General features: G+C 58.0%; 1 protein-coding gene across 3 annotated transcripts in view; it reads right to left on the bottom strand.

Moving 5' to 3' along the window:
• LOC112544581 (inositol 1,4,5-triphosphate receptor associated 2-like) overlaps nt 1-15,525 on the bottom strand; it is a 33,555-nt gene that overhangs the window by 2,240 nt on the left and 15,790 nt on the right. For 2 of the 3 annotated variants that reach the window (XM_075910339.1, XM_075910338.1), the window contains exons 2-11: nt 9,549-9,610; nt 8,616-8,855; nt 7,768-7,843; nt 5,807-5,882; nt 4,758-4,785; nt 3,206-3,346; nt 2,355-2,486; nt 1,833-1,980; nt 946-995; nt 342-392 (exon numbers count right to left, since the gene is read on the bottom strand). In XM_075910339.1, coding sequence (XP_075766454.1) covers nt 342-392; nt 946-995; nt 1,833-1,980; nt 2,355-2,486; nt 3,206-3,346; nt 4,758-4,785; nt 5,807-5,882; nt 7,768-7,843; nt 8,616-8,687 — 774 coding nt within the window. In that variant the 5' untranslated portion in view covers nt 8,688-8,855; nt 9,549-9,610. Of the gene's footprint in view, nt 1-341; nt 393-945; nt 996-1,832; nt 1,981-2,354; nt 2,487-3,205; nt 3,347-4,757; nt 4,786-5,806; nt 5,883-7,763; nt 7,844-8,615; nt 8,856-9,548; nt 9,611-15,525 lie in introns of those variants that run through there. The other variant, XM_075910340.1, reaches the window with a different exon arrangement.

Genomic DNA, 15,525 nt, shown 5'->3' with positions numbered 1-15,525 from the left:
CACCTGCACATGGCTGCAGCCGGTGCCTGTGCACGCGTCGGGGAGGCTGCTGCAGCCGGTGCCTGTGCATGCATGGGGGTGTCGGGAAGGCACGTGTAGGCTGCCTGTGACACCCATACAACCCGTGTCTCTGCATGTGGGGGCATAGGGGAGGCGTGCATAGGCTGAGACCTCCCACGGCAGCGCGTGTGAGCTTGGCCAGGCTGAGCATTCCCAAAAGGGGGTGCTGTGGGCTGATGGAACAGGCGCACGCCTGGCCCGTGGCGTGGCAGCCCACGTCAGTACAGGGCAGGCATGATCCCAGGCCCAGTCCCGCCCCAGTGCACGGCAGCATCCCTCACCGTCAGCTGTTTGGGAATGACAGCGATGCTGACTCTGCGACGTGCCGACACCTGGCGGGGGGAGGGGAACTCAGTTAGTACAGAAACCCCCCTGTCCTGCTCAAGGCAGCCCCGCACAATGTGGGTGCTGACTGCCCCCCGGGGCACAGCCCCCACTCAAGGTCCTGCCATCCTTGCCCCCAGCTGCTGCTTCCTGAATTGCCCCTCGCAAGCTGGCAGGAGCGGTGCCGCCTTGGTGAGGGGGTGGGTTGTCACTTGCACCATCCCCGATGCGGTGGGTACAAGAGTCGGCCCACGCCCACCTCCCGCTGGGCTCACTGGCGTGCCATGAACGGGCCGTGAAGGTCCCTCTACCCCCAAGAGATCAGAGGCCCGTGATGGTTCCACACCCCTCAGCAAAGACTTTGTAACTTCCCCACTCCGCCTCCCGAGGTGGCCATGCAGGTTGGGCATGGCCCAGCGCCTGTCACCTCCGGCAACCGTCCCCCGACCTCCGGAGCTGTAGGGGAGATCGCTGCTGTGTTTGAACGGTTGCTAGCGAACCGCCTGTCAGCCGAGCCTCTGCGCACCACCAGCCCTGCCGGGGGACGGGCGCCCGCGTTACCTGCTGGAACGTTCGCAGCAGGGGCAGCTTCAGTCTCTGCTCATCGTCATCTAAGGAAGCAAAGGAGGGGGGTTTGCTCCAGAGGTAGCCCAATTGCCCCACAGGCCCCGAGCAGCTTGCTCCATTCGCCACCCCCACACCCACCACCCAGGCCTGCCTGGCTGCCTCGCTCTCCTCCTGAGCTCTGCAGACTTCCACGTCGCCAGGGCCCAACGGGGGTGCTCAGCGTGCACAGAGCAGGGACCCACATCAAAAGGTCCATCGGAGGTGTGATCACTGCCCAGGCAACTCACAAGGCAAACAGCTGCATGGCCAGGAAATCCCAGAGCCTCCGCGCAGGAGCCCGGGGAGGGGAAGGGCAGCGATGTGGGATGCTCTGTGCCCTCGCCTCCTGCATTCCCAGCTGTGCCACCTGCCCGCACGCCGCACCCAGCTGGGACAAGGGACTCGTCGGCATTCAGGGCTGAGGGCCAGTGAGCCCAGCCCTGCACCTTATAGGGTTGCCAGATACTTTCACAAAAAATACCAAACGTGGCAGGAAAAAAATTGTTTGAGCAAAAAACAAAAAAGGGGGGAGGGGGACAAACTTGTTGAGCAAAAAAAAAAAAACCGCACACGCACACAAAAAACTGTCACTGCGCCTTTAAATCCCCACACTCCCACGACCCCCAGCAGGGAAGAATGGCCCTAGAGGCCTTCCGTCCGAGAAAAACAGAAAATGCTGGACATGTATTTTCTGGGTTTTTTTTTTAACCAGACAGAGGCCACAAATACCAGACTGTCCAGGCCAATACCAGACACCTGGCAACCCTAGGCCCTCTCATTGCAGACTCTGCGCACGGTCCCTCCCTGCCTCCCACCCCACCCCGCCGCTGAGCCCACCTCACCCCTGTTCTCCGCCACCTGCCGGTTGCGGGAGTTCTGCTGGATCAGCCTCTTCATTTCCTCCAGCTCCGTGTGCTCCCGCAGGTGATGCCGCTTGAGGTTCTCCACGTGCTGCACCATCACCTCCGCCGCCCGGCTCATCCGCGCCTCCTGGAGCAGCAGAAGACACAGCGCAGGTGGAGCCGGGGCAGGAGACAAGAGGGGGGCAAGTGGGCAAGAGGTACCAGGCCAGCGGGTGCCTGGCTCAGCTGCTGGCCAGCCTAGGCGGGGAGTTGTCACTAAAGCCAGCAAGGATGGATGGCTCTGCCAGCTGGCTGAGGAGGATGGGGCCAGAGGCTCCAGGGGACTGGTGCTGTGGAGCTCAGTATGCTGGGAGCGCAGGGCTAGCCTTGTGCTGGGAGTCCCCGGGGTCCAGGCAGCATTGGTCCTTGTGCTACTGGCTCCATGCATGGGGCTTCCACCGCCGGCCACGGGGAACAGCTTGTCCCTCTCCCAGCCTGGGCTCTTGGAGCTGCCGGACTCACCTGATGGACGGCGCCGAGCTTCTCCGCGGCACAAGTCGCCCGCTCAATGGCCCCGGCCAGCACCGCCAGGCTGTGCTGCAGCTGCCAGACCAGCTCCTTGCGCTTAGGGTCCACGCAGGACAGGCCCAGCCTCTGTGGGAGGGAGACGGGGGCAGGATGGGCACCGGGACCAGCCCCTCCCTCGCAGGAGCCCCCGCCGGGACTCTAATGGAGCAGCCCAGAATTCAGCCAGGCGAGGCCCCAGCGGAGCCAGGACGCACGTCCAGCTGCTGCCGCAGCCCCACCCCCGGCGTTCACACCCTGCTGCTGGCTGGGGCCAGAGCCTGCGTCACCGCAGCAGCGGAGCACCCGGTCCTCTGCCCCGGGGGGGAAGCGTCAGGAAGGAAGGTGCTAGGAGGCGGACAAGGCGCCTGGCGGGATGGAGCCGTCTCCACAGGCTCATGGCGCATCAGCCGCCCAAGGGCCACGCTTGGCTCCCACCACCAGAGCCATGAGCCAGCCAATTCCAGACTGGAGACAATTCCCACATCCGAGGCTGGGGGGAGCCGGAGCTCAGGGCGTGACAGCGATGCCCATGCAGGGGTCGGCCCCTCTCCCAGGCGCTGGAGCAATTGCATGGAGCGGGGTGAAAGGGGGGGTGAGAGCCATTGACCCAAACTAACCCCTGGCTGTAATGGAAACCACTTCCCGCCGGGGGGCGGCAGCACCCTCCCCCGCAGCCCTAGCTCCAGCACCGGCGGGAGACAGGCCAACAGGACTGGGATCAGGTCGAAACAGGATGGGCCTGCATGGGGCACACACAGCCAGGATCGCCTTCCCCAGCAGGGCCCCCCAAACCTGGCCCCACTGACCTGCAGCGCGGCCCGGCACTCCTCCAGCTCCCGCTGGATGTTCTCCTCCGCCACGCTCCGCGCCCGCTCCTCCACCTGCACCCGCCGCTGCAGGGTGAACGCGTCGCAGCGGAAGGCCAGCGCCAAGTGCGCAAAGGCCGCCTGGGAGGGGACAGGCAGGGGCCCCCTCAGAGCCACACATGGCAGGGGCAGTGTGGCCAGGAGGGGGTGCTCAGGCGAGCCCAGCTGGGCAGGTGCTTCCGATGGGGGCTGGCGGTGTTGCTCAGTCCCACTGGACAGCTCCAGCCCCCCACGCTCACCCCTCTTGCTCTGCTCCGGCAGGCTCCAGGAGGGCTGTTCGCACAGCCACCTCTGTCCTACAGGCCTGACTCCAGTCTCACACCGGTGGGTTTACATTGGGATAAAGGGGGAGGAGAAAGTGGCCCTTTCACCAGCTATCGCAGTAGGATCGCGGGCCACGAGACAGCCAGGGAGACCAGGCTAGGTGAACCACCAGTACCACAGCTTGTGCAGGGCGGACTGAGACCCCGGGGGTTACTGGAAGGGTGGTGTCTGAGCTCCAACTGCAGGGCGTGGGTCTCAGTTGGAACAACAAGGCGGCATCCTGCTGAGTGAGGAGCTGAGCGCTGGAAGCCAGGTTGGAGGCTGGCATCTCCTCCCCCGCAAACAGCACAAGCCAAAGACACAATCGTCCTCATTAGCAGAGGCCTGAGCAGCTGCCAACTGGGAAGCAAAGCCCAGCTCTGCCCTGGCACTCGATCCCCTTCGTCTCCTTGCTAAGTGCCTCTTGCAAGGCGCAGAGCGCTTGATTGACTGAGCAAGGACTGCACGGGTGCACACACGGATCACTTGGTTTCCAGCTAAAATGCAGGCACCTCTGCACGGCCAGGGCCAGATTAAGGGGGGGGGGGTTAGCCGGGCAGCTGCCCGGGGTGCCAACCTAGGGGGGGTGCCTAATGGCAGCTGGAAGGTGCGCGGCACGCCGGGGGGCGGGGCCGCGTGTGCGTCGTGCGCCTGCTGCCCGGGGCGCAGGAATGGCTCGAGCCGGCCCGGAGCGCGGCAGTCGGTTAAATGTGTGCGTCAGTGCCACAGCGTGCAAGAGGGGAAGTGACGAGTTCCACGTACGGCTGGGGAATCCAGGTAAGAATGAAAGGAGGAAGAATAGGCCTGTGGTTTTGGCCCAGGATCTCTAGGTCCTGTGCTTGGCACGGAGACCCTGGGCAGGTTGCTTCGGCTCTCGTGCCTCACCTTCCCCCTCTGTAAAATACAGACCACTCAGCCCCTGGTGAGGTGTGAACCGGTGAGCCAGATCCCTGCAGGAAAAGGGGTTTCCTGGGGCCGGGCGACTCCACCAGCCTTCAGGTGGCTGGATTTCCCGCTGCCCAAGGGGACCTGGGTTTAACCCTTCTGCGTCACCACTGGCCTCGGTGAGAACACAGCACGCACTCTGGGCTGAGGTGCAGGGGGCAGCCTGTACACCCAGCTAGAGGGGACGGCCTGCGGGTGCATTGGTCCCATTGCCACGGCTGCTGGGCCGAAGGGCAGAGCTCACCTCCACGTCCTGCTCCGTCAAAGCCACTCTGCAAAGGAAGAGCGAGCGTGGCCGTCAGTGAGGCAGGGGGCCCCGCCACGCGGCGTACCCAGAATTCACACCTCGCGCCCCGCAGGCCTGTCTGCAGCCAGCACCAGGCCTGGCAATTCCCTAGATGGGGTTTTCCTCTGGGGCTGGGTGCGCCCATGAGGCCCCAGAGAGCCTACCGCAGCCCCTGAGTCAGCAGAACCAGGCTGGGGCGGGGTGGGTCTGCAATTACACACACCCATGGGGGCCAGGGACCCCCCTTCCCACGGCCTGCGGGGGAGCAGAGCTGGCTGTGATCTCTGCCCCGCTGTGTGCTGCGTCGTGGAGATGCATCGGTTTCTGCGTCCTTGGGAAGGCGTTCAGGGGTGGCAAAGAGGAACAGAGTGGCTGACGTTACAGCGGGGCGGGTAGGGCCCTAACATGCCAGCGCTCCTGGATTTGGAGTCGTCTGGGAGGAAAGTGCCACACTCAGGCAGGCAGGGCTATCTGGGTACCCCCATCCCAGGCCGGGGCCATATCGAGCAGGCTGTAGAGTGACCGACGGGGCTGCCCCTCACCCCGGCACAATTCTGTGACTGCGAGAAGGTGCCAAAGATTTGCCTTTTGTTCCAACTGGAGCGAGTCGGAAACCCTCCGACATGGCCCGGAAACAGACCAGCCCGCTACCTCCCATCGGGGTGATCCCGGTCTGCTGGGAAACACCTCTCGCCCCGGCCAAACCACGCTGGGATGGGGGCTGCTCAGTCCCTGCCTGCCCAGGGCCTGATCCTGGCTCCCACAGCATATGAGCAACTCCCATTTGCGGCGGGAGGAGAAGGGCCCCTGTGCTGGATCGGAACCAGACACGCAGCAGTGAAAGGCTCTGGATCCCCCAGCCCCGTTGGCTGTTCTTGTGGCTGCTGGCACTAACCCCTCCCAGCACCCAGCTCGCGGGCACCTTGGCCTAAAGCTCGAAACCTTCCAGCTTCTTGGGTGCGCGGCCGAGTTTAATCACAGAGGAGGAATTCGGCCCGGGGCCCTACCTGTGCAGGCCCAGACGCTCCAGCCCCGAGAGCTGGGTCAGAGAGCTCCGCAGCGGGTTCCTGGGAGGGTCAGCATCTGGGGACAAGAGGCCACAATCAATGGAGGGAGGAAATTCAGAAACTCCCAGGGCCAGGCTGTCTCACTGTCACTTAGGATCTGTACACACTGCGATCAGCAGGAGTGACCGCAGCCGGGGGAGATGAACCCAAGACAGCTTGGGAGCCAGAGTGAGACCATGGCAGCCAGGGCTTGGCACAGACTGTACCATCCTACCCCGGACGCTGGGTAATGACAGGGCCACCAGCCTGCATTGAAGCACACTCTACAGGTATCTGCGCTGGCCAGCTGAACGCTAGCTCTCCTATGTTCACACGAGCTGAACTGCAGCATGGATGGACCACCCAGGGCCACAGTGGTTTGAACGCTGGCCTGGGAGTCAGAAGATCTGGGTTCAGCTCTTTGCTTTACCAGTCTCCCTCTGTGGCCCTGGGTGAATCACTTAGCCGCTCCGTGCCTCAGTTTCCCCTCTGTACCACGGGGATAACAGCCCTGCATTGTGGAGATAAATATGGCAAAGAGGGAGGTGCTCTGATTCTGGGCTAATAGCCCTGCTCCAGTGGGGCCGTCATGGTAACCCAGGCTCAGACGTAGCCTAGACAGCAAAGCAGCCCCCGATAGCCAGTTTCACGGTGGCGGATGGAGAAGGGGCTGTCTGTTTGCATCCCTGGGACCTGTCCACCCTCCTGTGTGGCCCTGCCATGACCCGGCCGCTGGCTAACAGCAGGGGAGATGTCACAGCCAAGAGCTCCAAGAACCGTGGTGTAGGCTGGCTCCCACCCCAGGGCAGGCCCCAACCCCGGGGTGCCACATCCCGACAGGATACCCCTCCTGAAAAGCTTGTGGTGGCTCCTCGGGCCCTCCTCTGACCGTCCAGTCCCCTCTTCTCAATGCAACTGGATCTTCCATCCAAGCTCCCTTGCACAGGCCTGGGGGCTTTCTGGATCTGGGGGATGGCCCCCTTGTGGGGGAGGGAGAAGGGGTGTGGGTGGTTTGGGATAGTTCAGGGAGGTGGGGAGCATCAGAACCCTTTCCCCAGCTTTATCAGGACTCGAGTTCACCCCGTGTGGCCCCTCCTGCGTCTTCATCTCTTCTTACCCAGATGATCCCACCCAGCAGCGCTGGGATGAGCTAATGCCAATCCACTTAGACTCTGAGTCCTGCGTATGCAGAGGCCTGGCTCCGGACCAAGGAGCTGAGAGCCTCTGACGCAGCCTCTGGTCCCACCATGCCTGGAAACGCCATGGGAGAGGATTTCTCGTCAGTTACGTAGGCATGTGTGGGAACTAGCGGGGACCATGGAAAAAGCAACAAAGGCCTTGTGAGTCTGATCCCCCAAGGAAGAGATTCAAGGCTGGTAGCGTGGTCAAAAGCACCATGAATGCCAGGGAGGGGCCAGAACAGCGTGGCTCTGGGCGCCTTGGAAACTCGCCCCGCTAATCTGGTTTGGAGGGTTAAATCCACGCACGAGACACCCCGTCAGATGCCCACCTGCATCTGCCCCCAGCAAGAGAAGTGGGTGAGCCAAAGGGCGAGGGTGCTGGGGGAGTTATTGGGCAGAGTGGTCTGTCGCTGGTGGAGTTGGGGATAAGTCAGCCCCTTGCTTAAAGGGGGCGGATGTCAGATGGGGGAGAGGTCAGGTTAACATTCTTGCTTAGCCAGTGTGTGAGGACCCTTTGCTCATAGACCAGGACAGTCCCACCTGCCCCATTGGTCCTCCCAGCCCCAAGGGCACAGAACGGCATGGGACCCAGTGGCCGAGGGACAAGGGAGGAAGCTGGAGAAAGGAAGGAGAAGAAAGAGGGAAAGGGGATGGAGGGGGAGAGATCAGAGGAGACGAAAGCCCAAAGGGCTCCGTGAGGGGAGGGGAAGAGCCACACCAAAGACAGAGTCACTCACCAACCTTCATCACTTTCACTGCTGTCCCCCGACTGCACGCTCAGCTCCCTCCTGCCAGCCCCATCCGCCTTGCCTCCCTCCTGGGCAGCGCGGGCCGCGATCGAGGGGGAAAACACCAATTAGCACAACACGCCGAGGAGTAACATGGCTTGCTCCATGCGGACGGGTACGTCTACACAGCAGTGTTGTTTCAGAACAACGGATGTTACTCCAAAATAATGTATTGTGCGTCTACACAGCAAGCCCGTTATTTCCAAAAAAATTCGAAATAACGGGCTTCTGACTCCGACCTCTGTGACCCTCATTGCACGAGGAGGATGGGCTAAGCTGGAGGAAGAGGGCTCTGTTTCAAAATAAGTGCTGCGGAGATGCTCCCAATTTCGAAATCAGCTATTTTGACTTAAGCTTTGCCATTAGCGCCGCTCAAGGTGCGTCACTTCTTCCGGGTTTGGCCCAGCTGTGTGGACGTGCCCTTAGCGAGCAAGCTGGGGGCGTGATGAGTCCGCCCAAGGGTGCTGCCAAGCAGCTCCACTCCCAGGAGGTGGCACTGTAGAGAGCAGGGCAGAGGGGCTGTCTCCGAGGGGAGTAGCCAGGGTGTCCCCAGAGGGCGCAGGGCAGCAGAGCTCTGGCTAGTCCAGCACCATGCTATGCCAGACAAACCAGCTGTGGAGAATGGGGCCAGGCTATTGGCGAGCTGTGAGCACTTGTCTCCTTCCACATAAAGGGAGAAATTCCATGCTGGGTCTGGATTAATGGGAGCAGGCAATGGGGGGTATGGGGAGCATGTCTTAGGAAGGTAGGTGAAATCCCTTCCATAGTCGGGGGGATTCAGAACTCACCCCCTCCTCTCACCTCCTCTGTAAGCTCTGTGCTCTGCCTTCTCACGGCTGACACCCCTCCAGAGTCTCCCGGGGAATGGGTCATCGTCCCTAGTGAGAAGGCAGGAGAACGGCCCACGAGAACTCGGAGTTCACCTCTATCCCAGGGGAGCAGGGGCACCTGGCAGCGCCCTTCTTGCTAAACCCACCGCCAGCAAGGAAATGCAGAGTCCTCAGGAACAGGCAAGCTTCAAGTTGCTGCGGCGAGCAATCCCTGTAGAGAAAGACCCCCGTGTGCTTTGGGATCCTTTGAGGGGAGGGGGGCGAAGGGAATCCAGAATCTGAGCATTAACATGTTTTGATTGTTGAGACAGAGCGAGCGACGGGCGAGAACCCAGCTCCGCATGGGCCTCAGGGTTACCTAGTGGCTGGGTGGCTCTCACCCCAGATTGCACCAGGGGTCTGACCTGAGTGGGAAGGATGCTAAGCCCTGCCCCCTCTGAAATTCTGGTCCCGCTCAGATAAACGTCACTGCACATGCCCTAACTGGATGCACACGCCCTAATCCAACAATGCTGCCCCTGCTGGTGAGAGCAGAGATGAGCTACCTGGGATGCCCACCGGCAGCAAGGCAAAACGGTTGTGCCACGCTGACCCCTACTGGGGAGGACAGGTGCGAACTAATGGTGACAGGCGCAGTGTCACCGCAAATGACTGATGGGAACAGCTTAGAGCATTTGTGGGGAGCACAGAGCGGCCCAAACATCCTTCTGAGTTAAACCCCCAGCCTGCCAAAAGCAAAGGCCTGGCAGGTAGCTGAATCGGTGCTGACCTGGGGGCACCCAGGACACAGGGGCAGCTCAGTCTTGACAGAACCAGCAGCTATGGCAGGAGTTGCCCTGCAAAAGCATAACAGCGGTGTGCTCTCCCCTGCACAGGTGGCAAACCCCTCCTGCTGACCCATTACCTGCATGTGAAGGCACCGCAAGCCTGGCCAGCTCCATCTGCTGCTGCTGCCTCAGTTGGTCGCTGAAAGGAAGGGGGAATCCGGGTTAACGAGCAAGACACTCCACCCAGCCGAGATAAGCCTGGGAAAGGCCAGAGGTGGCGTTCTCCAGTGGGCTGCCCCGCAGCACAGCCCTGTGGTCAGAAGCAAGCAGAAGGCATCCCCGTCGTGAACCTAATTCTGCAGCACGTCCCACGGGGGTGACGGCAAGGAGAGGAAATCCTCCCGGATCCAACGCCTCCCCAGTCTGCTCTGCTGACACCACCCCTGGCACGTGCTGGGTGCTCCTTACCCTCTTGATGTGACCCTCTCACGCTGGCGGCAGCAGGTGCGAGCCAGCCTGCGCTGCTGCCGAATCCTTGCTTAGGACTTCTCCCTCCCTGGTGAGCTGGGCACAGAGGTGCTCTCCAAAGCCATCTCCAAACAGGAATGAGTCACCGGCCCCCGGCGACGTTCCCATTCATCGCGTTTCACCCAGCTGCCAAATAGACCTAGCATCTCCTGGCCGCTGAAGTGCCAGTGTCCTTCCAGAAGGCATGACAACCACCCAGCCGGCGATGGAGCAAGAGCGCCATCTGATGGGAACGCTGCTGCACTGCAGGCACCTTCCCCCAGGGTCCCCCCCCCCCCCATGCAAGTTCTTATTTCTAGAGCCCTGTGCGGATAACAAAATTGTATCCGTATCCACATCCATATCTGCAAAAATGAGCCGTGGGTCTCCGTACCTACAGCCATGGATACCTGTGGGTTTGCGGGGCACTTCTTATTTCCTAGACATAGTCTTCAGTGCCATAGGGCAAGGGGGAGAGAAGGAGAGCCCCAGGGAGTGGATAACAAGCAGTTAGAGCATGGCTTCCCAAACTGGAGGGGCGTGAAGAAATTCCAGGGGGGCGTAAGGTGACCCAGCCTCCCTCCTCCCCAGTCAATCCCCTCCCAAGAAAGAGCGTGGTCCATCTGTCCGCTCAACAAGTTTTGCTGCTATATTTTGGGGGAGGAAGGGTGTGAGGGTCTCTCACAAATCAAAAAGGGGGCGTGATGCGGAAAAGTTTGGGAACCACTGAGTTAGAGGCTGGCGTTCCACACACAGGAGATGGTCTCTCACACACCGTGCGAGGCTGCCGACGCGGAATGATAGGCACGATCTATGGGTGAGTCATACCCACACTGCGCTGCCCTGCCTTCCTGACCCACCCATCCCTCGTCACCAGGGGGAGAAGGACAAAGATACGAGAAGGGGTTTGCGCTCAGGAGGCTCTTGCCAGGGCATGCTCAGACCCCTGTGCCGAGGTTAGTCAGGCTATTGGAATTCAGTGGCTGGAGCAAGGAAGAGGTCTGAGAACTGGCCCTAGAAGAGGGTGTTGCCTAGTGGCTAGAACCAGGGGCTGCCAGGTTTTATTCCTGACTTGAGAAAGGAGGGGGAAACAGCCCTCTGAGTGCCCTTCCTCACAGGGCATGCCTCATGCCTGGACCTCTCCTGGGGTGGAGTCGCAGGGTTTTCCCCCTTTAAGACAAGGCCCACATGGATTCAGGCACTTGCAGTTCCTCTCTTCCGGCGTCTGGGACCAGCAGGGATCGGTGACCAGGCTGCCTTCCTCAAGCCCATGTATTGCTTATTGTAACCACAGAAACTAAGGGTAAGTCTACACTAGCCCCTTAGTTCGAACTAGGGAGGCTAATGAAGGCAACCGAAATTGCAAATGAAGCGCGGGATTTAAATATCTCACGCTTAGAATCATAGAACCGTAGAGCTGGAAGAGACCTCACAAGGCCATCAAGTCCAGCCCCCTGCCCAAGGCAGGACCAATCCCAACTAAATCAACCCGGCCAGGGCTTTGTCAAGCCAAGACTTAAACACCTCTAGGGATGGAGACTCCACCACCTCCCTAGGGAACCCATCCCAGCGCTTCACCACCCTCCTAGTGAAATAGTTTTTCCTAATGTCCAACCTAGACCTCCCCCACTGAAACTTGAGCCCATTGCTCCTTGTTCTACCATCTGTCACTACTGAGAACAGCCTCTCTCCATCCTCTCTGGAACCTCCCTTCAGGTAGTTAAAGGCTGCTAGCAAATCGCCCCTCACTAATCTCTTCTGCAGACTAAAACCCAAATCCCTCAACCTCTCCTCATAATTCATATGCTCCAGCCCCCTAATCATTTTGGTATTCATTAGCATGTTCCCGGCTGCTCGCCATTCTGGAAACTGACTAGCCCAGAATAACTGCCCGCATCTACACGTGCCAGAGAAGCGCGATTCCGAGAAACCCCTTAGTTCGAATTAACAGTTAAACCTCATGGAAAAGTTTGGGAACCACTGAGTGAGAGGCTGGCATTCCACACACCGGCATGAATGAGGTTTAACTGTTAATTCGAACTAAGGGGTTTCATCTCAGAATCGCGCTTCTCTGGCACGTGTAGATGCGGGCAGTTATTCCAGGCTAGTCAGTTTCCAAAATGGCGACCGGCTGGGAACATGCTAATGAAGCGTGGGATATTTAAATCCCGCACTTCATTTGCAATTTTGGTCGCCCTCATTAGCCTCCCTGGTTCAAACTAGGGGGCTAGTGTAGATGTACCCAAAGAGAGGGTTTTAGAACAGGCTGGTCTGTCTTACCTTTGGGATGGGAAGCTATTGGGTAACTTGGGGCAGGGCTGCGGGTGTCTGGGTCTGACCCCCATCCTCCGCCCCCCGCCCCACTCCCTGCCCCGAGAGCGTGTCTCTTTTAAGCCCTGCTAGTGATGTCCCCCAACCCGTTGGCTTTGACACCTCTGGACAACTTCCCTCCCCCCACAAGATAAGCCCAGCAGGAGATCATGCCTGAGTCCCCAAAGCCGATGGCTCTGCTTCTGTCCTTTTGGAACTCAGCTGGTTTTCCCAACAGAATAAACTCAGCCAATTTATTCATAAAGTAGCCCTCCAGTATTTGCACGTTATTACACAGCAGCTCCATGACTCCTCTCTGCCCCCCCTCGAGATGGACATTAAGCACAGGTCTGCATGGCAAGACTCCCAGCGTTATGTCCCACTTCTGTATGACCTCAGGCAAGCCACGGCCCACTTTGTGCCTCAGTTTCCCCCTTTACAAACGGGACTATGCTGCTGCCTTCCTTCGTAGAGTACTCAGAGTTATGGACATGCATCACCTACACAAGAGCTACGTATTTGCTGTGTACAGAAGGCAGAACGCCTCTCACGTGTGATATTTTTAAAGCTGTTTCTCACCCAGCTCCTCTGCTTAGCACGGAGGTGGTGGCGGGGAAGGTGACGGTGGGGGATGTTGGGATGCTGTTGCTGTTTGGTTACAAAGAGAGGGATTCACTCTAGAGACGATGGGGAGATTTCTGTACCACTCTAGCGCCAGTTCCCCTTGAAGGCCCCATTCGCACCATCCTTCCGTTTAACCCCCATGCTGAAATCACTGGCCAGCCTCTTGCCTCAGAGATTCTGCCCAGATAAGGTCCTCGAGACCCGAATGAACATGGATAATGTGGGATTTTAAAGTCGTGGCCTCCGGCAGGCACTTGCTTGCTGTGTGCCTCAGTTTCCCCATGAACCAACTGCTCCTAGAGAGGTTTGATGGCTGGGAAGTGCTTTGATTCATCCGATAGAAGACGCCCATGTGTGTGTCCTGGGTACTTACTCTCATGTCCACATTTTTGGTTCTAGTTTAATCATTATGCTTTGATTATTGGAGGATTTCTTCCTTCAGCAGGGGTGCTGGTGGAAAGACTGACAGCCCTGTTTCCTCTGGCTGTCCACACCCTGGACAACATGTCCGATGACCAGACAAGCTCCAAGCGCACCTCTGTTCCTGTGCCTTCAGCGGGGCTAGGGGCACGAAGAGATGGAGGAAATCGGTGGATGTTTATCTAGACCAGTGTTTCTCAACGTGGTACGAGTACCCTCAGGGTACTCGAGAGAAGTCGGGGGGGGGGGGGGGGGGTACGTCAACACAACTGAAATTTGGAGAAAACTGAATTTGTGTTTTAAGTTTTACAGCGCTTTATTATTTTTGTACATTTTACACCCAAACGTTTCATCGCCCGCCTGGCTATGATTAAGTTGTTTAAACAAATGTGCTGCAATGGTTAAAAAAAAAAAAGTGTGTGTCTGAAAACTATAGGTACTGGGGGTACACACACATATATATATATATTTTGAAAAAGGTTGTGAAACACTGGTCTATATCACTGGCAAGAAAGCAGAGGTGGAGCTCTGGACACAGACAGGTAGTCAGGCGTGGTGGTGAAGAAAGCATTCATCTGTAGTGTCTGGAAGGGAACCAAAGGGCCTTCATGGTGTTTTATTAGATGATCATTAATTACATAGCTGCAGGGAATGTCAGCATCCCACCCAAGCAGCTGAGAGTTTACACCAGCACTGTTTTGTTAAAATGTCGCAGAGATAAATAATGTGTGACGGGCACAGAGTGGTTAGGGAGAACGTTTGGAAAGCAGGATAAGGGACATCCTGAAGTTAGGGAGGTGGTGTGGAATAGGGCATTTTCTGGGGAGCACAGGGTGGTGGGTTTGAGTCCCATCCCCCTTGGCAACTCAAGTCCCACCTCTGCCCACCCTGGGAGTGACCAGACAGCCAACACCGGATAAGGGACCTGCTTAAAGGTAGGGAGGTGGCCTGGATGAGGGGATAGGGCAGTGGTCACCTACGAGTAGATCTTGGAGCCTCTGACAGGCAATCCTGACTGGTATGGCTGGAAAGCTGTCAAGTGCTGGCACTTCAATTGCCCCTCCTCAATTGCTCCTCCACCCACTGTCATGCTGCTCCTGCTCTCTGCCTTGGAGCTGCCCCTTAGAAGCCTCCTACTTGCTGTGCAGGGTGTGAGAGGGAGAAGAGGGGGGGCTTATGTCTGCATGTCCCTCCTCTCCCTGTCTCCACATAGAGAGAAGGGGATGGAGGCAGCTTGGCAATGCAAATCTCTGTCACTCACACACTGTGTGTGTGTGTGTGTGTGTGTGTGTGTGTGTGTGTGTGTGTGTGTGTGTGATTCTCACAAACACAGAGGCTATGTCTACACTGGCAGCTTTTTGTGCAGGCTGACAGCAGCACTTAGCGAAATAGGAGCTCAGCTAAGGATAATAATGACCAGAGTTACCGACACAGAGAAATAGAAATGCCTGGCCCTTCCGTTTGAAGATGCAAAAAAAAGGGGACATGACAAATATGTAAAATAATGGATAGTTTAGGGAAAAATAAATGGGACACCTTCCTATGGACTGTTGCTTTTTCTTCAATGTACAGTGCTGTTAATCTATGGAACTCATTGCCACTTGAGACCACCATGGCCCAATCAGATATTTGCATGGATAACAGCCACAAAGACAAGATAGGATAAGCGCTGAACCAAGTCAGTGGGTCTCTCCACCAGCTGAGAAAGCTTCCTTTACATTCATCACTGTTGCCTCCAGCTGTGGCTTCCACAGGGCTCAGAGTCACAACGTGACTTGGCATGAGCTCCTGTCTCCCCCCCCCCCCCCCCACATGCCCAGGGTGCAGAAACAGACCTACACAAGATGACAAGAGAGACTAAACGTCCACCGGCATGCAGACAGCTGCTTTTTTTCGGAAAAAAATTCGAAAAAGCGATCGGATGCAATTATGCAAATGAAGCACAAGATTTGCAAATCTATGCTTCATTTGCATTTTCAATTTCCCTCATATGCATTCCTCTTTCGAAAGAGGCCTGTAGTCTAGATGCACCCATTCCCCTCTGAAACCTAGAATGTTAATAAAGGCAGTTTGCTTCCTTGATGGGGCCTCAGTACATTCTGGAAATAAAGATGAAGATCGATTAGTAACCTGCTGAACAGAGAAAGCAGAGCACAGATCCCAGGGAAGGGCTGGGTAAGAACATGAAGACTTCACCTGTGGGTTTCTGTTTGCATTGTTCCAAAATACAGATTGGCAGGGATCCGTTTCTCA

Source organism: Pelodiscus sinensis, chromosome 27 (genome assembly GCF_049634645.1).
Source record: "Pelodiscus sinensis isolate JC-2024 chromosome 27, ASM4963464v1, whole genome shotgun sequence".
Classification (NCBI taxonomy): Eukaryota; Metazoa; Chordata; order Testudines; family Trionychidae; genus Pelodiscus; species Pelodiscus sinensis.
This window is presented reverse-complemented; position numbering and strand designations above follow the sequence as displayed.